Source organism: Plasmodium chabaudi (genome assembly GCF_900002335.3).
Source record: "Plasmodium chabaudi chabaudi strain AS genome assembly, chromosome: 7".
NCBI lineage: Eukaryota > Apicomplexa > Aconoidasida > Haemosporida > Plasmodiidae > Plasmodium > Plasmodium chabaudi.
The window spans coordinates 196,450-222,430 of NC_030107.2; the positions used below are offsets into that span (position 1 = coordinate 196,450).

The 25,981-nt window shown below is 24.7% G+C and overlaps 7 protein-coding genes across 7 annotated transcripts; 6 read left to right on the forward strand and 1 right to left on the reverse strand.

Annotated features, from left to right (window-relative positions):
- Positions 1-2,323: 2,323 nt before the first annotated feature.
- Positions 2,324-5,126, forward strand: PCHAS_0704800 (dynamin-like protein, putative; the record flags this gene model as incomplete). Its single annotated transcript, XM_016797603.1, has 4 exons — positions 2,324-4,599; positions 4,699-4,793; positions 4,959-5,005; positions 5,100-5,126. The coding sequence occupies 4 exons, from the start codon at positions 2,324-2,326 to the stop codon at positions 5,124-5,126; spliced, it is 2,445 nt and encodes an 814-aa protein (XP_016653539.1).
- Positions 5,127-5,854: 728 nt separating this feature from the next.
- PCHAS_0704900 (cysteine-rich PDZ-binding protein, putative) lies at positions 5,855-6,545 on the forward strand (the record flags this gene model as incomplete). Its single annotated transcript, XM_016797604.1, has 4 exons — positions 5,855-5,915; positions 6,142-6,199; positions 6,300-6,374; positions 6,467-6,545. 4 exons carry the CDS (start codon positions 5,855-5,857, stop codon positions 6,543-6,545), a joined length of 273 nt encoding a protein of 90 aa, XP_016653540.1.
- Positions 6,546-9,967: 3,422 nt separating this feature from the next.
- Positions 9,968-12,760, forward strand: PCHAS_0705000 (serine/threonine protein kinase, putative; the record flags this gene model as incomplete). The annotated part of the gene is made up of 1 exon (XM_739303.2): positions 9,968-12,760. The coding sequence occupies one exon, from the start codon at positions 9,968-9,970 to the stop codon at positions 12,758-12,760; it is 2,793 nt and encodes a 930-aa protein (XP_744396.2).
- A 2,428-nt stretch (positions 12,761-15,188) lies between these two features.
- Positions 15,189-18,197, forward strand: PCHAS_0705100 (coatomer subunit gamma, putative; the record flags this gene model as incomplete). The annotated part of the gene is made up of 1 exon (XM_016797605.1): positions 15,189-18,197. One exon carries the CDS (start codon positions 15,189-15,191, stop codon positions 18,195-18,197), a length of 3,009 nt encoding a protein of 1,002 aa, XP_016653541.1.
- Positions 18,198-18,897: 700 nt separating this feature from the next.
- Positions 18,898-21,217, forward strand: PCHAS_0705200 (conserved Plasmodium protein, unknown function; the record flags this gene model as incomplete). Its single annotated transcript, XM_016797606.1, has 6 exons — positions 18,898-19,466; positions 19,583-19,657; positions 19,755-19,971; positions 20,103-20,238; positions 20,319-20,539; positions 20,696-21,217. 6 exons carry the CDS (start codon positions 18,898-18,900, stop codon positions 21,215-21,217), a joined length of 1,740 nt encoding a protein of 579 aa, XP_016653542.1.
- A 1,057-nt stretch (positions 21,218-22,274) lies between these two features.
- On the forward strand, positions 22,275-23,435 carry PCHAS_0705300 (ras-related protein Rab-6, putative; the record flags this gene model as incomplete). The annotated part of the gene is made up of 4 exons (XM_016797607.1): positions 22,275-22,290; positions 22,657-22,697; positions 22,785-22,850; positions 22,938-23,435. 4 exons carry the CDS (start codon positions 22,275-22,277, stop codon positions 23,433-23,435), a joined length of 621 nt encoding a protein of 206 aa, XP_016653543.1.
- Positions 23,436-24,134: 699 nt separating this feature from the next.
- Positions 24,135-25,583, reverse strand: PCHAS_0705400 (conserved Plasmodium protein, unknown function; the record flags this gene model as incomplete). Its single annotated transcript, XM_727593.2, has 1 exon — positions 24,135-25,583. The coding sequence occupies one exon, from the start codon at positions 25,581-25,583 to the stop codon at positions 24,135-24,137; it is 1,449 nt and encodes a 482-aa protein (XP_732686.2).
- Positions 25,584-25,981: the final 398 nt, after the last annotated feature.

Genomic DNA, 25,981 nt, shown 5'->3' on the forward strand with positions numbered 1-25,981 from the left:
CATACATATAAATAATTCGAAAATTATTATATATTATGAGACTGATTAAATAATATTCTCAATTTTTATTTATCAAATTATTTTTGTAATACCATTAATATCATATATTACATTTTTGGCCTTGTATGTGCCATTTCTCTCATTCTCAAATAGTATAAGTTTTTGGTATTTTTCAAAAAAAAAAAAAAAAAAAAAAAAAAAAATTTATACTTTTTTAATAGCTATTTATGGTGACCCATAATAATTGCACATAATGTATTTCTCTATAAATTTACTTCATGTAACATGCCCCTTTTTATTTTATTTTTAGCATATCATATAAAGCCTCTTAAAATAGGTAAGAAATATATGCTTAACAAAAAAGGAGAGGAATACAACACTATTTAGCAGCAAATTAAACAATTATCAATTTATAAAAAAGTTAGCTATAACCAGGTTGCATATGCACACACATATACTTCTTTATATTCATTACATTCTTTCATATTTTTAATACTAATTTAGTTGTGTTTTATTTTTTAAAAGGAATTACATCCTTATGCTTTTTTGCCTTTTAAACCATATAGTTAGGAGTTACTACAATTGTATATATTTTCATAGCTATTTTATAAAAAAAAAAAAAAAAAAAAAAAAAAAAAACAAAAAAAAAAACAAAAAAAAAAATATTAACCATGGCTAGTAGCTATAGTAATAAAACACGAATGAACGATATGCGATGTTATACCCATTGTGTGTGTAAAACACAAAAATAAATTTACAATTATTTATTCCCTAAAACCTATTTTTATATTCTACTTAATTTAATAATATTTGTTATTTAATTTTTCTACAAATATATGTATATACATTTTTATACTGTCATCATATAATTCCCTATTTTATGCCATGCCCAATTACTAGTATAGTTGTACATAAAAAAATGTTTCCATTTTGCTTAATATTATTTATGCTTAAGAGAAATAAAAAATAAAACTACAAAATTACATAAAAATATAATTCCTAAAGATATTGCCACAAATTTTGGTTTAAATTACAAAAGAAAGAGAAAAATACAGAATAAGAGAGAATAAATGAAAATTTTCACACTTGTACTTAAAAAAAATTATTTATTTCCATACTATTTTCATACTATTTCCATACATTTTTATATAAAAACTATGCATAAGCTTGCTTACGATAAAGCATTTTTTTTATTACCCATTTATTGTGTAGTATATTTATTTTGCTAAAAAATTTCCACCTATTCTCAAATATTTTTTTCCATTTATATAATATCACCCCTACTCATGTTTGTCGAAAAAAAATAAATACCATAGGTAAAAAAATAATTATATATACACAAAAAAATGCCATTACTATTGCAATAAATAACCAGCATAAATAATAATAGTAATATGCCTCCGCTAAAAATATTACATACATATATGTATATTATTATTGTGCCCCCTCTCTAAAAATGGGTACTACATATATCCCCCCTCCACATTTTGAAAATTTCCCATAATCGATGGTTTGAACATTTTTAATAGACATATTTCGCCTTATAAAAATCGTCAATTTATTTGTAATATTATTACTTATTTTTTTAATCCTTATTTTGTAATATCTAAGAATTTTTTCATGAAATAAATTCTATGCCATTTGCACGACATGATTTTCCGTTCGACGCTACACAAAAAAGCATGTAAAAATATGTATATAAAAAATATGCTAGCAAATATGTAAATAATAAAAAATATACATACATAATAAATAAAAAATAACGAGTAACCAAAATAAATTTTAAAATATACCAAAATGAAGATAAGGAAAAAACAAAATTGCATATAATATATTAAAGGCTTAACATCATAATCATAGGATAAATAATTAAATAAATAAAATGCTTATATAACTTACCTCATTTTAAATCATATTTTTATTACATATTTTCTATAACCTATATATGAGTTATATCCACAAAATGTGTTTATATATATACTTATGTTTATAAATTTATTTCCTCTATTTTTAAGCAAATTATCTTGCGAAAAAAAAAAAAAAAAGTTTTCCGAAATTTGTAATTTATAAAATACATCCATTATATTTGTATATACTATCTTGAATAATTCATTATTTTCTACGTATCTTGAATTATTCTATAACATTTATTTTTTATACTATTCTTATTATTGCTCCCCTTATTTTATTATCCTACTATATACTTTTTCCCAACACCGAATATTCAATCTATATTAAATAAGCATAACTACCAAAACGCTTATCATTATTATTGTTATAATTTTTTTTATCAACTTAGTAAACAAAATAAAGTATAATCAAAATGGAGTCAAGTATTTATGTCAACTTACGTAAGCTTATTAGTGTGATCGATGAACTTCGAGATATAGGTTTACAAAAATATATAAACCTACCTCGTATATGTGTGGTTGGTACCCAAAGTAGTGGTAAAAGTAGTGTTTTAGAATCCATTGTTGGTTTAGATTTTTTACCAAGAGGTGAAGGTATTGTTACTAGGCGTCCTATTGAATTTAGATTAATTCATATTAAAGAAGATAGTGAGATTAAACATTGGGCTACCTTTGAAGATGACAAAAATAAAAAATTTACAGATTTCAATGAAGTTAGAGAACATATAAATAGTTTAACAGATAAGATGGCAGGAACAAATAAAGGTATCATCGATGAACCAATTATTTTAAATATCTATTCAACAGGTTGCCCTGATTTATCATTAATTGATTTGCCTGGTATTACTAGAGTGCCACTAAAAAATTCGGACCAAACAGATGATATCGAAAGGTTAACAAGAGAAATGGCATTTAGATATGTTAAAGATCCTAGAACAATTATTCTTGCAGTTTTACCAGCAAATGCTGATATGTCAACTAGTGATGCATTACAAATAGCTAGAAAAGTAGATCCCAAAGGTTTAAGAACCATCGGTGTTATTACAAAAATAGATCTTATGGATAAAGGGGTAGATGCAAGTAAAATGTTATTAAATGATGAAATCAATTTAAGATTAGGTTATACAGGTGTTATAAATAGATCTAGTGCTGATATAAAACAAGGTAAAACCATTAGCCAATCATTAAAAGATGAATTAAAATTTTTTCAAAACCATCCAGTATATAAAAAATTACCCCAATCATTATATGGTACTACTTCTTTAACTGACAAATTAACAAAAGTCTTGTTAAGGCATATTAAAAACTTTTTACCAGATATCAAAATAGAAATTAATGATAGAATCAGATCAATTAATGATAAACTTTTCTCTTTAGGAACTAATGTACCATTAGATGCAACAAAAAAAACTCAAATATTATGGTCTATGATTACAGATTATTGTGAAATATTTAAAAATACATTAAAAGGAAAATATGACAAAAGGTTACAAGTTTTTATTGAAAATAATGATATAATTTGTGGTTTAAAAGTTAGGCAAATATTTAATGAACTACTAGATGAATATGCAGGAAAAAATGTAACTAGCGAATTAAGTGACAATGATATAGATGATGCTATTTGTATGCATGAAGGTGATAGCTTACCTGGATTTCCTTCCCCAGATACATTTGAATTTTTAATATTACCTCATTTAAAAAAAATACATACACCTGTTTTTAATTGTCTAGATAAAGTTAGTCAAACTCTTGAAATCTTATCTCAAACAATTGCCAATCGTGTTTTAACCCGATTTCCTAAATTATCAGAACAAGTCTTAGATCTATCTCAATCCATACTAATTCGAGAAAAAGAAAATACACATAGCATTTTAGAAAACTATATAGAAGCAGAAACTAATTATCTATTTACAAACGATGTTTCCTATTTAATAGAACATGGAAGTATTATTAACATGAGTGAAGATGAACAAAACGAAGCAGGATCTCCTATGCAAGACTATGGTAACTATCAAAAAAATCCAAATAAAAAATACCCACAAAATAGCTTTAATAGTAGTCATGATAATATAAATAGTTCACAAAATAATGCAACGGGACAAAGTAAATATTATCAAAACATAATTAACGAATCTGAATATTTAACAGGCAAGGCAGCTAAATTCGTTTCAGGAGCACAAAAATCAGTTATGAGCATGTGGGGTAAAGATAAAAAAAAAACAAGATATAATTCACAATTTATACAAGAAATTAGAAGAAGATTAGATTCCTATTTTAGTATTGTACTTAGAAATGTTAGAGATAGTGTACCTAAAATTATCGGACATTTCTTAATTAGAAGATTACAAGAAAAAATGCAATTCGAATTATATTCCGATCTAAATAGCGAACAAAAATTATATGAACTTCTCAATGAACCATTACATGTATTAAAAGAAAGAGAACATCTAAATAGCCAATTAGAAATTCTTAAAAAAGCTAACCAAGTACTTTTAAAAGATCCTAACCTAACATCAATTAATATTGATCTTTTTGATGCTAACTATGAACAAGATCTTATTGAAATGCAAAAGAGTATCAAAGGACAAAACAGTTCCTCTATCTCAAGCAGTTCTCCATCTCAGGCTTATAAACAAAATTTTGTTTCCTCTCACACTATGAGCTCAAGCAACGATGCCCTCACCGTCAAGTAATTAGAAAAATTAGCTAAATTTAGTATAAAAAAAAAAAAAAAAAAAAAAAAATATTTTCACATTACCCATTTTTTCCCTTTACTATCACTACACAGCAAACGATCCCAAATGATGCAACCCAGAAACATGTCTCCCCCTACCATCAGTTCCCACATGTCAAAACACAACCCAATGATGAGCTCAAAAATGGGTAACCCTTTCTACATCCCTCACTAATAAAATAATGTTCCACCGCACTACATCAAATCAAGTGTCTTAAAATGTGGCAATTTTCTTTTTCCCTTTTCCCCATCTCATTATTCTCATAAATATGCACCACCTGACTAAACATGTTTTATCATTTTATTTTCGTCAGATCCAAAAGGAAAACATTTATTTGAAAAAGACCCAATCAAAAAAAAGGTAACCATTCAATTACATATATTTTTAGCTTAACAATTTTTACATAAATATTGTCACATTTTAATATGCACATTTGTTAATTCTCAATTTTTAGGCCCCATATAATCCCTTGTTTGATTAATGCGAACTATGATATTTTTCATTTCGCAATTTATAGAACATAGAAAACAATTATGGTTCATACTTATGTACAGACTTGCTGAGTTAGTAATAATTTGTTTATTTTAGACGATCAAATTATTACAAATATTTAGTAAATTATATACATATATATATATATAACATATTATGGGTGTATTTTTTTTTGTAAAAATCATGTATGCAAAAGTATTTTAAATTAAATTAGTGAACGTATTTATAATTTCCTGACATGAATTAAAAGTGAAAAATTAAAATGTGTATATCCTTTTACACATATATATAATAACTATATTTATTATATTAATTTATATATTCAAGATTTATGTATATATTTACCATCTCTTCGTTTATTCATATTCTGTGTTTATTTTCTGCGTTTTCCGTTAGCATTTATTTGTTATATTATGCACAATTTTTAATTTGTTTATCTTATAACTTGAATATGTATTGATATTTATATAATATGATAAATTAAAAAATTATATACCTTTTTTTTCATTCGTCTTGTACCCGTATATTCAAACTTTTTAAAATTAAAAAAAAAAAAAATTTTATTTTATTTAAAGCTAACCAAGCGTGCTAATATTTTCGTATAGAGCGCGTTGCTCTAAAAAAATTCCAAATTTATTTTTGATAAAGAAATTATAAATTCATATTTGAGAAAGATTATTAATTTTCACAAAAATTACGAATTAATATTCGATAAAAATGCCTTGTGAAAAATGCGAAAAGAAATTAAAAAAGTTGGCAACCCCTGATGTTAAAAATAGTAAGAATTTAAAAAGTTATTTACTAAAATTTTATAAATTAAAAATTTATTCAGTTATTATTTTTCTCAAAACATGTTCTATATTTATGGCAAAACTTTGTATAGTCTCACAGTTTTTTTTTGCCTACCAATTTTTTAAACAATCGATATTCACCATTTTAAACCTTCAACTGTTTTAAAATATAAATAATAATAATTACAAAAATATTTTACTATATATTCTTAGGCTCGAATAGACCAACGGGCACTAACAAACTGTTGGAATACCGCCATACCAAACAAAAGTATTTTAATTCTATACCTTTTTTTACATTACTTTGTCCCTTTATATAATTATAATATAACTCTATTTTATACCCTATTCCCCACCCTATTTTTAATCAGATTTAATCCCAAAAGTCGAAAATGTAAAAAGTGTAATAGCCAACTTCATCAAGATGGAAAATATTGTTCAGTCTGGTAATACTTTTTTTTACTTATACTTATAAAGCCTTTTTTTCACTAAAAATAATGTAGCTACATTTATTTTGCTTTCAACCTTTTCCATTTAGTTCTTACAAGTTAGGTAAATGCCAGTTGTGTGGCAAAACAATAGCCGACGTTTCGTCAAGCAATATGTCAATAATATAGCCAACTCCATATTATGCACACACAAAAAAGGAGCTAGCCATTTTTTTATTTAATAAGTCATAATTTTTATTACGAAATAAGACATGCCCCATAATAATATTTACAATAGTAATAATTTTTAATGTGAAGTTTTTTTTTTTTTTTTAATTATATATATGCATAAAATTCTCTTATTTTGTTTCGTCTTTTTAATTCCTTTTCCCATAATCCGTTAAAATATTTTACATGAAAAAAATAAACCGTATAACTAATATTTTTAAATCATTCTTAACGATATATTTCTCAATATTAAAAAAGTTATAAACCTTAATAATGTTCTCTTTATGGCGGTCTTTTTTTTTATTTTATAGAGGCCTAAAATAGGTGCATACATACATATCAATTATATCACATAAGTTATAATTCTCTATCAGTTTACTTACCCTTTGAACATTCTGGTGGTGGTACCTCCCCAGAATTATAACACCAAATTACTGATTAAAATAACATCATAGTAAAAATATAGAAACACATATAAATCACCAAACGATTAGAATACCAAAATATGTGAAGGGCATAGCACATCAGCGAATGCCAATATTATGGAATATACAAATATGTATATTATATGCATGTTACATGTTTATATTCCTGTAAAACTATGCAAATGAATCTTGGGTATTCTTTATAGTTTACATGAAATATATCTAAAGATTTTTATACAAATAAATTGTGCATACTTAGATATACTCTTACAACAATGATATACTAACAAAGGTATGCATATTTAAATTACCAATGTTCAATATTCCCATATATTATTTTTTTTAATATTAACAAACAGTAAGATATGTGCACTGGATAGCAGTGTGTAACTTATGTATGACTTCATACATAAGGGAAGCTGAAATATATAAAAACACATAAAAATCGTCCACCATATATAATATATCTATCCATATATAATTATCCTATTTTGGTATATCTGAAAAACAGAAAGTCATTTTAACAAGTAAATAATATACTAACCATATAACTTATATCCCTTCAGTGCATATACTAATGTGAATGTTTGGGTGTTATAGTATTCCCATAATCGTCAAAGGGGGAAACAATGATTTATGCATACACTATTAATCGTTTGTGATACATATTTATCAACAGATGCAACTAATAACATCGAAGTTGGTTACAATATTTTAGCTGCTATTTATGAACAATGCAAAAAAAATGCATTCGCCTACACATGTTGTTATTTTATTTTTTTGAACTGTAAAATTTTATTACATACAAAAAATAGTTTATATGTATTTGCATACACCTTCAAAATTTTATAGCTACTGTATTTTTTGTTATGCAAGCCATATATCAATTTATAAATATCATATAATACAACTATGGGATGCATATGTTTATTTTATTCATATTTTTTTTATATTTTTTTTTAGCTATTTCATTTTCGTGTAATTTTCGCTACATATACTATATTTTTATGAACATATAGAATACAAATATGCACATGAAATAATTATTTTAAAATATTCTGTGCAGTGCAACATTTATTTATGAACAGTTCAGAAAAAAAAAATATATATATGTAATGCCCCCTTTCACACCCCCCAAAAAAAAGTAAATGTATTTGCATCGTAAAAATATTGTTGTGTTGTATACAATTCCAAGGCCTTTTTATTGTTTGTTTTTGGGGTATATAACAAAATGTGCATGGAGCCAAATTTTAACAATTTAAATTATCATAAAAAGATAATTTTATTTTATTTTTCATTCTTAATTATATGCTAATTATTAAAAATAGTTATTAGTGCTAAAGAAGGAAAAAAAAAGACAAAATGCACACATAAATTTTAGTAAGTAATTATTCTGAACGTAACATTCTTTTTTTTTTTTTTCTTTTTTTTCATCATTGAAATAGTTATATATTTTATATTTTAATTATATATATAATATAAAAATAGAGGGAGAAAATTTGAGATATAGAAATAAATAAAAAAAAAAATATTAATTGTAAATATATTGTAAAGAAATATTATTTGTAGTGTATCATTTTGGGTGTATGCATACATTTCATTATATACATAATATATATTCATATATGTTTTCATATCGATATTGATGAATTAATTTAGAATGATATATTCGTACAAATATTTGATAATATTATAACGATGACAGTAATCAAATTCTAATAAAATTAAAAGTTTTTGTTTGTTTTCGTAAAAAATAAGTATGCATTTATAATTATACTACATATACGTATATATTCATACATGTTTTCATATTAACATGCATGAATTAATTTATAATGATATGTTCATACAAATATTTGATAATATTATAACGATGACAAGTAATCAAATTATAATGAAATTAAAAGTTTTGAATTGTTTTCGTAAAAAATAACTATGCATTCATAATAACATTGCATATACACACGCGTTTGTTTATTTGTTTGTTTGTTTGTTTGTTCGTTTACTTGTCTATTTGACTATTTGTTATTTGTTTGTTTAATTATTTGTTATTTGCTTGTTTAATTATTTGACGATTCGTTTGTTTAATTATTTGATGATTTGTTTATTTGTAACATTTACTTCACATTTTATTATATAGATTTACTATATACATATTGCCAATTGTATTTGTCTTACTCCATTTTTGTTTTTCCTAAATTTGTAGAGTTTGTAAATTCGTTCATTTTAACATATTTGTTTCCAATCTATTATGGTGTTTATTTGATATTGTTATCTATTTGGTTTTAGATTTTAGGTTTTAGTCTACATAACTATGTATCAATTGCCTTTCCACTATATTTCATCGACTTAAAGATTTACATAATTTGTGCGATGTATCTATATAATAGATTTTAATATTTTCTACTTCATTCGTTCTATTTGTATTTATATTTTTATCGTTCGTTCCATTTTTTCATCTATTTGTGTGTCTACTTGTTCGTTTGATTTTGTACATAACTATTATATTAATTTTATTAGTATATACTTCAAGAGCTATAAATTTTGTTTTTCTGCATATGCATGGATGAAAAAAAAACGCTACTAACTTTCTGAACAAGTACAAAAGACAATATATGCACATATGTATAAATATGTTTATATATTCTCATTAAACATACAGCCACACTAATTTGCACTAACACATATAAAATAAGGGAAAAATACAGGACCAAATTATTCTAAGTATACATTTTATATGTTCTAGCAAATTATAGGAGTTGCATAACAATAAAACAGAACAGAGACTACGAAAATAATCTATATATTTATGAAGAGTATAAAATTAAAAAAAAGTAAAATAATATTGAAACAAATATTAAATAAATGAGCACTATACCTTAAAAAATATATAAGGAACATATTTCTTAAAAAATAGACACTAACCATAGTAAGCATATAAAGATTATTGAAAAAAACATGGATTATTTAGATAATAAAAAAGGTGTTAAAATAGTAAATAATAACAATGAAACTCCAAAAATATCGGAAAAGCTTTATAAAAAAAATTATGTAAAGAATAAAAAAAGTGATGAAGTTAAAATTGGGTCTGAATTATCATCACATAATGACATATTACAATTACCTAGTATATTAAATAATCAGATAAAAATAATAAAAACAAATGAAAGCTGTTTTAAAGATTATATTGTTTTAAATAATTTAGGAAAAGGGACATATGCAGAAGTATGGAAAGTTAAACATAAAGTAACAAATGAAATATTTGCAGCTAAATTATTACAACCAAATCAATTTCCTAAAGAGTCATTCAATAGAATTGTAGAAATGTTTACTAAAGAAATAATTAATTTATCTATATGTCAATGTCCTGGTGTTATTAAATTACATAAAGTTATAGGAGGTAAAGAAGGATGGATACTTATACAAGATTATGCTAATGATGGTACACTATGGAAAGAAAATCTATCAAGCAATATGAGCGAAGCATTTTTATATTTTATTCAATTGCTACAAGGTATGTGGTATATACAAGATATGAATATTGTACATAGAGATTTAAAACCAACTAACATTTTAAGATATAGTAATAAAAAAATTGTAATAGCTGATTTTGGATGGTCCGAACATATTGATTCATGTAATTTACATCCAAATGAATGGCCAGGAACATTAGAAATAAATCCTCCTGAAGTTTTAAGAAATACTGGTCCTATGACAGAAAAAATTGATAATTATGCACTTGGAATGAATATGATTTTATTTATATCTGGTAGATTTGTTTGTAGGCAAAAAGGAGTAGAATGCTCTAAGGTCGCTCAAATCATTTTAAAAACAGTCCATAATTTACGATATTCTAAACCACCTAGCAGATTTCGAGAAAATTTAAAAGCATGGGATTTATTTGTTAAATTAACATCATCAAACCCCAATGAAAGATTAAGCTTACAAAATGTTTTAGATCACCCATGGGTTACTGAAATGCTAAATAATTTTAGTTTGCAAAACTCCAAATTTTTATGGCATGAAAAAATTAAAACTCGATGGATTTATCTTTTATCAAATAATTGGAATTTTTTTAAAAACATCTCATCGATTTCAAATAGTAAAATTAACAAAGTTAATGAAACAAAAAAAGATACAAACGAATGTGTTGTTAAATCACTTTCTACATCTAAAACAACTGTTATTACAGATATAGATACACACAAAAGTGGAAATGATAAAAAGAATGCAAGTACAATTACAAGTGAAAATACCACCAGTTCAGGAAAAGAAAAATATTCCAATTCTGCTCTCAAAAAGGATTATGAAATTTTGTATTACATAATGAAAAACAATTTTAAGAATAAAGTTAACTGTTGTTCTGTAAAACGAACCGATTCTATTGCTAGTAAAAATGCTGAAAATAAATCAGAAAAAAAAAAAAAAAATGCTACCAAAAAAGATGAAAATAATAAGCAAACCTACGATTCTTCGGAAGATGAAAACGAAGATGAAGATACTACAGCAACTCACGAGGAGATAAAAAAAAAAAAAAAAGAAACACTTACAAAGAATCATAATGCAGAAAATAGTAATGAAAACTTATTAAAAAAGAAAAAGCCTGAACAAGGTGTAAAAAGTACAAATTCGTCTATCTACATAGATGAAGAAATTGACGATCTAAGTAAAGACAATGATAGTATAAGTAGCACCGGAAAAACTGCAACTACAACTACTACCATTACAGCTAATACGAATAATAACTGTGTTCGACGAAAAAAAAAAACGGAGGAAGATACATATGTCAATACAACTCAAGGAAATAATAGTATCACCAATGAAGAACAAAAAGGTGAAGAATATAATAATATTTTACAAAAAAAAAAAACATACAAATATGATAAAATTGTTTTAAATAATGAAGTTAAACAACGTGATTATAAAAATATATTTCAATTAAAAAGTGAAACAAAAAAAGGAAATCCTAAAATGAATGAACAAGATGAAAATGAAAAAAAAATTACTAAAGACATGAATAATGTAAAATATAACTATTGTAGTAGTAATGAAAAAATAAATTTTTTGACAAGTAAAAGTAAAATTCATGATTTAAAAAATAATGATAATATAATAAAAAACAATTCAGCTGCCTTAAATTATAATAATAAAATTAGTAACACAACTAGCCATGTTAATAAAAATGCAAGAAGTGAAAATACATCTACTAATAAAATATATTCAGATAATTATCCAAATTTTAATGATACAAAAATTCCAGAACTATTTAATGCAGATAAAAAAAATAAAACAGAAAATGAAACTAACAAAATAAAAGAGAATACTTCCAATAATTTTAATTGCACTTTTCAAAAATTCAAAGAATCCAAAAATACAAACTTTCCAAAATATTTTATAAATGAAGAAGTATTAGAAAAAATTAATAAAATCAGTAAAATTAATAAGCTAAATAATGCAACAAAGGTTAGTAAAATAAATAAAGGAAATAAATTTATAGATGAAAGTAATGACTTAACATCAGATCAAGAAATACTTATCAACAATACACATGCACATAAAGCTTCTAATTTAGATAATATACAAAAGATTAACAAGTTAAAACAAAAAAAAGATATATTTACAAAATATTGTGTAAAACAGGTAGATTTACAAAATCAATCCCATAAAGAAGACAACGAAAATGATCAACCTCACGTCAAACTATGCACTAATAATTATACCCACTCAGGAAAAACAATTAAATATATTTAAAGCGTGCTACCATTTCTAAATATAGACAATCCAAACTTGCAAAATTTTTACAATTTTTACAATTTTTACAATTTTTATAATAAATGAAATTTAAAAGGCTCACCATTTCTGCTTATCCTTGTTACCCTTCACGAAAGTCGAAACAAAATGTTTATCTTTAAAACGGGAATCGGCTCGTTACACCGTAAAGTAAAATCTGCATAATGATCACAATAAAAATTGTATACCTATAGAAAGTTCTACCATAAAACTACCTACCTATTCCAAGTTTAAAATATTATGTCAATTATGATAGTATTAAAATGTTTAACCCAAGACACAATAGAGCCCTAATTGTGCATTGTCAATCTGTTTTATCAAATTATTTTCAAAGGTATGCAAAACATATCAGCATTTATTTTTTTAAGTATAAAAATGGTTGATCCATGGCAGTTATAAATTCACAACTCAATAGCTCATCATAATTTAGAGAAATGTTTGCAACACAAATGGAAAGAATTATTTAATTGTTAAAGTTAAGCAGTACGTTCATAAATATTTTATTATTTTACTTATTTAGAACAATGGACATGCGAAAGGAAGATACAAAACCCGTCTCGTTCCGAATTTCTAATTCTTTATTAACATTATACCTTTTGAAATATATTCATACATAATTATGGAACGAAAAATATTTCATCTCAATATGATTAAATAGTATATATACTTTTGTTTTAAATGTTTTTTCATTATGCATATGTAAGTTAAATATAAAAATTGAGAAGATCATCAAAATGTATATCATAGAACATACAACTATAAATTTTCATTTTATTTTTACACAGTCTTCCTGAATAAATAAATGTATTTTATCCATATGTGTGTCTTATTATTAGAAAGATAGTAGTTTAAAAAAAATAAATACAAATAAGTTACGATTCAAATTAAAAATATAAATAACTGTTATATACATGCATCAAGATAAACCAATTAGATATATGACAATATTTTTTTTTTTTTTTTTTTTTTTGAACTTTACATTTTTTTTAGTTTTTTTTTAAATTTGTTTTCAAAACTGTTTCTAATAAAATATTTGTTTTCCTAAAAGTTATAAGTCTTAAAATAAAGAGATACAAAAAATGCTCACAATTTGTAGAAAAATAAATTAAAGTTTTACAACCTAACCACCAGTTGGGTTATATCTTTTTGTGGCTCTCTTCATCAAAGCAATGAAAATTTTCCTATTCATTTGTTTACTTAAATGGGTGTAGCAATATATAGAAATATGTAATAACCTTATAACGTATTTACCTTTTATTTTTTCATTCCGTTCTCATATTTATTAGTTACATATAAGCACACATAAAAGAGTAAAGAGAAATTGTAAAACATAATTAAGGGACCTAAATAGGTGTATACCATATTCACTCTCGGGCTTACTACTACGGCTTTATTTATTTTATTTTGTAGGGAACTACAGATACTGTAAGCCCGAGCTTGTATTGACCTCATAACTATTTATAATGGTCAATTAAAAAAACATTTACGTCTTTAAATATTTGAACTTACAAAAAATAAGCTACCCTCCAAAGTTTATATATTTCCCAAGCCACACTTCATTACATTATGCATTCCACCCCTGTGTTTAAATAATTTACATATTTATATAAAAGTATAAAAAATTAAATAATATAATAAAATTGTAAAATAAAATATATTTTATAAAAATAACAAAATAAGTAGATAAAAAAATCAATGTAGTAAATACATAAAAAATAATCAAGCATGTAAATAACAATATTTTTTTTAGTTAACATGGCAATGCATATATATACAAAATTTTAAAACGAAAAATTGCAATTTATACAAACATTATATAAATAAAACATTGTATACATATGGTGATAGTAAAAAAATATTATTTATTCCAATTATTGACGTTATACTTAAAATTATTAGTGATAGATTTTTAAAATAAATATTTTTTATATATAATAAAATATAAAAACAAAGGATTTTACAATTTTTAAAGTATATCTAAATTTAACTATATCTTGTATTATTTATTCAATTTTATTTCTAATTTGTGTAAAAGTTTGCTTCAAACAATTTTCATAATTTTTCATCCCCCCTTATGATGAAATAAGCCCTTAAGGATTGTAATCCTGCTTAAGTAGGGAAATCGAAACATTGAATATAAAGAGAATCAAGCGCCAAATATACGCAGCAAAAATACGCAGCAAATATACGCGCCAAAGCATACCCGCCATTTTCAACCTTTACGATACCCATTGGGAGGCCCTATGCAATTCGCTCATTACCAAACTAGCCAACACACTCAAGCATCGTGTAAAATATTTAAAAAAAAAAAAAAAAAAAAAAAAAATTAAGATTAAAAATTATAGTACTGGGTATATACCCCATCAATACACTACCCAATAACTAAACTATGTTGAAACAAATGATCATAAAAGATAAAGTTCAGAGAAATTTGCTTAAAGATTCGAGGTATGAAGATGAAAAATTTTTTGTAAACCCTCATGATGGAGATAAAGCAAATGTATTACAAGAAACTCGTGTATTTTCAAGCTATCCTTTAAACATCCAAAAATGTTTAAATATATTAACAAAAATATTATACCTAATTAATAAAAATGAAACAAGCTTAACATCTCAAGAATGTACTGAAATTTTTTTTAGCATTACAAAATTATTTCAATCAAATAATGAACGATTAAGAAGGATGGTATATTTAGTTATTAAAAGCTTACCCGTTAGTGAAAAAGAAGTTTTTATAGTTACAAGTTCGTTGACAAAAGATATGAATTCTTCTAACGATTGTTATAGAGCTAATGCAATTCGAGTTTTAAGTCAAACTATTGATTCCGTATTAGCTGCACAAATAGAAAGATATTTAAAAACAGCCATTGTTGATAAGAACCCATTTGTTTCTTCATCTGCTTTATTATGCGGTTTAAATCTATTTATTAATACATCTAGTGATATTGTAAAAAGATGGATTAACGAAGTCAGTGAATGTATAAACAGTAAACATCCTATGATTCAATTCCATGCTTTAACATTACTATGTTCCATAAAATATAATGATAAATTAGCTTTAGAAAAAATTATAAGTTCATATGGTAAACGCTCATCAAATTTAACCGGTTCTTTAGCAAACTGCTTACTTATCAAATATGCAGCACATCTAATATACCATACAGAAATTGGCGGAGATATTTTAAATGCAAATAATAATTCCGTTCCTTACAATAATACTACACCAAATGTTAACAACACAAATAATCAAACTATACATCCAACTACTAAGGTCTGTTTTGATTTTCTTAAGCTATGTTTAAAAAGTAAGGATCCAGTTGTTTTATATGAAGCAGTTAAATCGATTGTCGAATTAGCTACCTATGATTTAGAAGGCCGTAATAGTACTACCATTTTCAATGTTGAAATATTAACAGACTGTTTAAAAGTTTGTAAACTTTTCTTACTATCAACAAAAACAATTGAAAAATTTTGTATAATTAGAAAGGTAAATAAATTATCACATTATAGACCTATGATTGCTTCAAAGCTAAATGAAGATATAGAAGCATTATTAACTGATGAAAATAAAAATATTTGTGTTTTAGCTTTTACAACTTTATTAAAAACAGGCAACGAACAGAATATTGATGAATTACTAAATCAAATTAATACTTACATGAATAGTGATAATAATAGTTCATTTAAAATTCAAATTATACAAGAAATAAAAAATTTATGTTTTATATATCCAAATAAATCAAAAGTAATTCTAAACTTTTTATCAAATAATTTACGAGATGAAGAATCATATAAATTTAAATCAACCATCATAGATACAATCATACTTATAATTACACAAATCCCAAATTCCGAAGAAAATGCTATTTTACAATTATGTGAGTTTATTGAAGATTGTGAATATAATTCTTTACTCTTAAGAGTTATACGATTTTTATTATTACATATACCTAAAACAAAAAAGCCATCAAAATATATTAGATATATTTATAATAGATTAATATTAGAAAGTTCTACTATACGAGCTGATGGTATGTATGCTTTATTTTACATTGCTCTCAAGTGTCAAAATAATTCGAAAGATATTTTGTTCTTACTTAAGTGCTTATTAGTCGATAGTGATGATGAGGTAAGGGATAGAACCAATCTTTTTTATCACATGCTTAAGGAAAAAATACAAAAACTCGACGAGCAAGTTGGGAACGTAACAAATGGAGAGGAAGATCAAGATGGAAATGCAAAACAGGAAGAAGAAACGAAGAACAAACAAGACACCCTTGTAAACCAAATCATCTTCGACAACAACTACATAGATGTAGAAAAAATAATTGCCGGCATTTCAAATCATATGCAAAATGATTTAGAAGCAGAATTTGATCATGAACAGATTAAAGATGACATATTATATACAACCGAATTAAGTAGAGAAGGATTAGGATCATCACAAAATGTTTATTTAAAAAAAAAATCATCCTACTATGAGATGCAAAATAATGCATCTAATGCGCCAAAATTTGTTGAACATCTAACAGATCAAGCATATATTGAAAATGTATTACCACTTGTAGAAAAATATAATATGGGTTCATTAAAATTAATAACAAAACATACACCTTTGACAGAAACAGAAGCAGAATACACAGTTTTTGTGAAAAAATATATTTATTTAAATTATATTGTCCTTGGATTTACTATTAATAATACATTAAACGATCAAATATTATCTGATGTTAATTTACAAATTAATACATATGAAAAAAAATGGAATATCCTTGAAAAAACAACAATAAAAAATATATACTATAATCAACCACAAAATTTATATATTTTATTGAAAAAAAACGTACCCTTCAATATTTCACTTGATTCGAATGATCCTAATTTAGAATCAAATAATAATAGCCAAACTCAAACGGATGAAAATGATGGATTTGACGTTAGTCAATCATTTCAATGCTCCTTACATTTTTATGTTAAAGAAAATGAAATGGATGATGGCTACCCAGATTCATACTCTATTAATAATATGAACATCCAAATAACCGATTTTATAAATGCATGTATTTTAAGAAATTCCGAATTTAAATTATTATGGGATAACATGAGTCAATATAATTCTGAATGTACAAGTAAATTTAGTTTAAATTTTGAAAACATACAAGCAGCTGTTACAGGATTATTAAATAATTTAAATATGTCACCTTGTGATAATACTAATATTGTAGAACCAAATTCAAATACACATAATATGTTATTATATGCCAAATTCTTAAATCAAACTAATGTTTTATGTATGGTATCATTAATTATTTCACAACAATATGGCTGTCTTTTGAAAATTATTTCAAGATCTACAAATAAACATCTCTCAGAATATTTAATAAAATCACTTGAATAAAACAAACACATATTTACACCCGTTACTTATCCCAAATTAATCATCCACATGCTTATCATTTTTATTAACGTGCCACTACCCCTTACTACATCTTTTGACTAAACCCTTATATACTACTTATTAATTTTCCAACATATTCTTACCTTTTTTTAAGTTTACTTACATTTATTCCATTATTCTATAATACATGCATACCTCCATTTTAGACTCACCAACATCCATAAATATGAACACAAGAAACGTATGTACGTGTGTGTATATTTCCGAACAGCCTAATCAGACAAACCATATAATTTTTTTTTTTTCTTTCTATACATGTACAACTTTTTTGTTAATTTTATTTCATTTTTCACAAATACATTTTTATGCACATTTTTGCAAACTATAAATGTTCCACAAATAACTTATAAATTTTATAAAAAAAAAAAAAAAAATTTAATCCCTATAATTATCAATCATTTTCATACTTGCTTTTTTTAAATAAAGTATAAACTTATTTTGGTTATAAATAGTTGGAAAGGTTTTACTTTTTGGGTTTTGTCTATCTACAGTTACACACGTTTTAAATATAAGACGACTTAGCATTTATTTAAAAAAAAACAAAAACAATTATATAAACAATTTTACAAAAACAGGAATGTTTCCTAAAAATAGTTAATAATTTGTCAAATACATAAAATAATTTAACTTTACAAACATAATGCTGGCAGCTAAAAAAATCGAAAAGGCTAACTTGCTCGGCCTCCTATTTTATGGACAATCAACTAAAGCAAAACAAAAAAACACAAAAAGCAAAAAAAATAAAAACTATTACCTCGAATTAAATCACATAAATAAAGTAATGAAAAATGCTTGTAAAGTAAATAAAAATAAAATCGAAGAATCTATGCTACCTCAAATTAGTAAAGAAGTTAAAACTAAGGAAGCAAATGATTCAACAAAAGAAGGGGTGACACCTGGGCTTGCTACTTCAGGGGTAGTAGGAAAAGAAAATTTGCAAAAAAATAAATATATGCTAAAAACAGTTAATGGAGAACTAAAAGAATTAAACAACATAGACACATGTAAAATATTAAAAAATTATATACCTTATACAAAAACAAACACATTTAATATTTCTACCAATTTAACACAAAAACTATTTTCCTATACATATCATGATTTAAATAATTTGGATAACCTTCCAACTATTTATCAAACCCAAAATTTTAACACCGATTTAGTTAAAAAATGCAGAGACGCCTCAAAGAATACTGTCACCGATATCAGGTAATTTCCTAGCCCCATAAAAGCTGGAAAAAGCTGGAAAAAGCTGGAAAAAGCTAAAAAAAACTACACATTCATGCAATTCAAAATAAATTAAAAACGAACACACACTTCTGCAGAAAACATTGCCAGTGCTCCAAAAAGGAAATGAAAAAAATAAAAGAAACACTAAATGGTAGTCTTTGCTCAAGTAAGTTATAACAAATGATAAACCAATAAGTGAATTTACATAAAAACGCAATACATTCCTATGCTTCCATTTTTGCATAAATATACACTCTTTTCTACAAGCTTAGATTTCCCAAATAAACAAAATGCAACTTCAAAATATTTGACATACCCTCGTGACCAAATACAAAGATTAAGTTGTAATAAACATGGCAAAAACAAATTGACCAATTCAAAAAAAAGCATATCTAATTTCCCCTCCATAAATAAATCCCAAAGTTTGCTGCTCCAAATGGATGGCCAAAATTGTCAAACACCCCAAGCAGCTAGCCACAAAAAGGTAGGAAATAGCTCATTACACTTATCGTTTTAAACGCCTATTAACTTTGCTTAATTACTTTTACCTAATTAATATTGCTTAACTGTGCTTAATCAAAATTTCCTAACTCACTTCCATCCACTTTTACGAAGCAAAAGGAAGATCCTATGCCTAAGCATGAGCAAGCACAAGCATGCTCGCACACAAATATGCCCATAAAGCCAAAGAGAAATGCAACTGCAACTTTACTAAATCATTCAAAAAATATGATAATTAGCAAAATAAAAAGTAAATAAAAATATATCATTACATTTATATCATATTTGCCTGAAATATAAATATTTCATAATGTACTTATTCCTTTACAGATGAAAAAAACAACCTAAGCCCTTTACATAAAAAAGAAAAGGACCTCACAACAAACCTAAAACATTATTTTGTAAATAACAACAAATTAACCAAAGTGCAAAATATATCTAACCTTGTTCATAAGAACTACAATCAAAAGCGTTGTCAATCTAAAAACACATTATCAGACAAAAATAAAACATTTTTTGAAAATTATAAACACAACTTAACAATTGAAAAGGTGATACATGCATGTTTGCTACTTTTTAATGCGTTCACTTTCCCAATCCATTTCATTTGCAAAACAGGATGCAAAATAGGCTACATAACTTTGCTTCATCAATTCAAATTGTTTATTTTTTAATTATTTTCACCACATTTTACACCCCCTTTCCAGGTGCTGGGCCAAACGACTCGAGTCAAATCAGTTGAAAAAAAAAAATATATTGAAAAAGTTAACCAGTATAAGGTAATATCCAAAAATGACAATTTCGTAAGTATATACAAAAACAAAGAAAATCAAAATTTAAATGATCAGACAGTTGATTTGGCTAGTTTATTATGCACACCTGGATATGTAGGAAATTATTTACACCAATCAAACTCAACAAATGATAATCTTCATGATAATGTAAAAAAAAGTGAAAAATATGAAAATGAACTAGCCAATGAACAAAATCACAGTAGACTAGCCAATGTGCAGGCAAAAAATGAACAACCAAATTTATTTTTTGTAAAAAATAATTTACAAGTCCCCAAATGTTCCAATCTAAATAAATCATCAAAAATTAATAACCAATTTCTTACTAATCAAAATGACGAAATATTATTTCACATGACTAAAGCTATAAATAGTTCACCAACTCTTAATCTCGATTTACAATATATTACATTGTTTATTGAGTTGTTAAAAAATTAAAAAAAAAAAAAATCTTATAATATAATTTATTACCATGTCTAGCTAAAATACTTCAAAATTTTTATTCTCTTTATTTCATATACCAAAAAAAATAATGTCATTTTATTTTTTCTACTCTCATTATTATCCATAAAAATCACTACATAACTAGTGAACAAAACAATACAAAATTCAAAAAAAAATAAAATACAATTTTATTATTTTCTTTCTTTATTACCAAACCCATACTATATTTGCTGACAAAAAAAAACAACCAAAATTTCCGATAGTATATTTTTCGTTTATGTGCAAGTACCCACTTTAATTCAATTGCTATATAACAATATTTTTCAAATTCATTTTTTTTTAGATTAGTATATTTTATATAATGACTAATTCCTGCGGACTCTACGCAGAATTCATAAATATACCTTTCTAATTTATTTTAACATATTTAAAAAAATATATATATTATATAAATATTATATACATACACCATTGTTCAATCTTATTTATGAGTTAAACTTATGCAAGTAACAAACTGTTTGCTGCTTTGCTTTTAAAGAACAAAAACACAATTATACACGCAAAACATATTATATAAAAAATATATATATATATATATATATATATATATATATATATATAACAATTTACTTATTTCATTATTTTTTGTATATAAATTTTATATACACATATATAATTTTATTTTTTTTTTCCCGTTTTTTTATTTTCCTTTTTTTCCTTTTTTTTATTTTGGTTATTTTATTTATATTTAATTTTTTTTTCTTTCTAAAAAATCCCTTATCAAATAATTACATTTGTAAGCAATACTCATTATTACCCAAAAAATTTATAAATTAAAAATAAATAATATTCAAAACAAATATATGTATAAATATATACATATTGTTTTAAAATGAAACTCATATATTTGTATATATAAAATATACGGAAAAAGAAGAATTGCAAGAACTTGTAATAATATTATGGATAAATCAAATTAATTTTATTTATATGAAAATTTTCAATTTAATTATTCAAAGACTAATTCTTAATTATAACTCCTATCAACATAATGGACGAATTTCAAAGTACGTATAAATCACAAAAACATTCATTTTATATTTTAAAAACCTGAAAAAATTGTATAATATATTATATGACTAAAAAAAACATTAACACTTAATAAAATGCACATAAAAAACGAAACGAAGCGCAACACCAAATTATTCATAACATTTTCTCACACCCATAATTCTATTTGCACACGTTTATACTCACACTCCTCAACATCGTTTAATATTTTCAAAACCTGCATTACACATACTAAAACCTCAAATAGATTGCGACGATTCACAATTATCATTATATACTACCCATCGTTACATACATTATATATCACACTATACCTCACCATCCTTTATACATTTGGAATTCCTTTTTCTTTTTCCTCTCAGATTCGGGACTAAATAAGTACAAGCTTGTTTTTTTGGGAGAAGTACGAATAATCAAAACATAACAAAGCATAAACTATATATCTGCACATTATAAAACATCCTATATTGTTCTTTTTCTTCCTTTTCAGCAAGCGGTTGGCAAAACATCCATAATTACAAGGTTCATGTATGACACATTTGACAATAACTACCAAGTACGCGCAAATAAAATAAAAATATAAAAATACACCTGCACACGCAATATATAATACATTTTTATTCCTATTTTTTTTTTTGCAAAGTCTACAATAGGTATCGATTTTTTGAGCAAAACATTATATCTTGATGAAGGACCAGTGCGACTTCAACTTTGGGACACAGCAGGCCAAGAAAGGTTTCGAAGTTTAATACCAAGTTATATTAGAGATTCGGCTGCTGCTATTGTTGTATATGATATCACGAATAGACAATCATTTGAAAATACAACAAAATGGATACAAGATATTTTAAATGAAAGAGGAAAAGATGTTATAATTGTTTTAGTTGGAAATAAAACAGATTTAGCAGATCTTAGAAAAGTTACATATGAAGAAGGCATGCAAAAAGCACAAGAATATAATACTATGTTTCATGAAACAAGCGCTAAAGCTGGTCATAACATAAAAGTATTATTTAAAAAAATTGCAGCAAAATTGCCAAATTTAGAAAATAATAATAACAATGAAGCTAATGTTGTTGATATACAATTAACTAATGATATGGATAATGATAAAAATATGTTAAATAAATGTTTGTGTTGAAAATTGGATAAACTCTTATTTGTTTTATATATATCCAATTTTTGAGTTCGAACATATATATATTATATGTTAATTATTTTAGTATACTTTTTTTTAAATAAAAATGTATTATCACACAAAATATTATCATATTCAAATATGATAGTACGACAAAAAAAATCATAAGACAATATGATACTCTCATAATATACACATCATTATGCATATACATATGTGTGTATTTATTTTTTTATTTTTTCGAAATTTTATTATACAATATATTTTTAATGTTTTTTTTTATATATATAATTAGGAATGATAAAAATTAAAAAAAGAGAAAATAATAATAATGTTTTTTGCATTTATACAATGTGTGCATATGATCAAAACTAAGATGTCTTTATTCCAGTTTAAAATGTTTTAGTTTTTTTTTTTTTTTTATTCTTCATCTTTTAAGATATATAAATTCTACCATGATGTTTTCACAGATTGGCTAACTTTACAATAAGGTTAATATAATTATTAATGTGTTCATAATAAAGTTCTATTTTTCTTATATAATTATTCCAATGTTGGCTAAATCACTCCAAATTCGTATTGCCTGTGCAGGACAAAAGAAACTTTTTTATTCCTTGTTCAGGTTTTTTCGGTTATTCTCTAAATTTTGGCTGTTTGTATGCAGAATATTTCTTTTTATTTCGCTACTTTCTTTTACTGGGCTTATTGAAAATAACATATATTTTTTTCAAAATCATAATCGACTATTTTAATTTTTCCGGTATTTTTTTTTTGTTTTAATAAATTATATTTTGGGAAATTATCTCCAACATCCACAATTTGTTCTAAATTTGTTGTATTAATATTATTTTCCTTTTTAATAGAGCATTTTTTCCTATTTATTACTTCAACTTTTGTATTTATATTTTCCTTTTTTGTATTACTGTCAAATGATAAGTCAAAAATCAGACCATGCGTCTCTAACGTTTTTTTAATTGCTTTATAATCTTCATCTTTTGGATTAAAATCTAGAAGAACGAAATGCTCAAAAGGTTTTTCATTTTTTCCTCCACCATCATTCTCGATTTTTATTGTCGTCTCTCGGTTTTCTTCTTCGCTTTTATTTTTCAACTCCCTTTTCGCTTTTTTTTTAACTTTTTTTTTCAGCTTTTTTTTTTCGCAACCATTTTTGTCATATATCATGGGGGCATTATCAGTTGGGGACGCCACTTTCTCAAATTTCCTTTTCTTATTCAACTTGTTCTTGTCACTATTTTTGTTATAATTTTTGTAGTTATTTTTTTTCGAACAACATTTACATTTATTCCTTTCTATTTTTGGACTATTACTTATGTTATTACTATAGAAAATGTCAGCGTTTTCTGCATTATGTTTCGACCTATTACATGAATTTTTCCCCACAAGTTCAATCTCTCCATTTCTTTCCTCATTTGTATTTCCTATATTTTTATTTTTCAACGTTTCAGAGGTAATAGACACATCACGTGATGGATTTTTTTCGTCACCTTTTTTGTTTTCCCATTCAATTTGAAAATGATTAGAATGAAGAGAACTGTCTACTAGTTCATTCTGTTCTATATTTCGTATTTCATTTTGTTTCTTTTTTGATAGAGGTAAATAAAATAAATTTTTTTCACTTTTATTTGTAAATCGACTAATACTTTTTGATGCACTTGCTAAAAATTTATTATACATATTAAAATTATGAGGAATTGAAAAATTTGTATTATATTTTTTTTTTTTAAGCAAGAAATTATATTTCTTCAAATTTTTAAAATAATTATTATTTTTTACAAGCTCTGTTTTTATGCTACTATTAATGTGCATATTATTATAGTGTAACAGGTCTACTTCATTTTCATAAAACTTTTCCTCACTATATTTATTTATATTATTAGGTGAAAAATATATTTCATTTTTTTTATAATCATATAAATCATTTACAATACTCTCATTAGCTTCAAAAATGTCTATTTCATTTTTTCGTTTTTTGTGGCTGCTTATATCACTACCTACACTATTTTCAGCATGTTCAGCATGTTCAACATTTTCATCATGGTAATTGTCATTATTTAGAAGAAGCGTAACTAATGCATTATGTCCTAGCGATTTAATCACTTCATCATTTTCGTCACTTTGATTATTTTTCATTTTTCTTTATAAAATAACAAAACTGTATATTTTACTACAGTTTTATGAAAACAAACAGATAGAAGACATAACAAATTACATGTATGTCTGTATATAAACAAATAGAATTTACAAATATTTTTTTTGTTACTAAAAATGTTTATTCACACTGTTTCTTTATTTGTGTCAACATAAAAATTGTAAAATTGTAAAGTTATAAAATTATAAAATTGATTACATGTGCATATACACATATACCCAAAATGCACTTGAACTTTTTCTAAATTATACATTTTCTATAAAAACAAAAATACAAACTAATTATAAAAACCTTTCTATATATTTATAGAATTTTCCCTAATCTCAAATTAGTACTTGCTTATTTACAAAAATAAAGCACAAAATTATTTGAAAAAAAA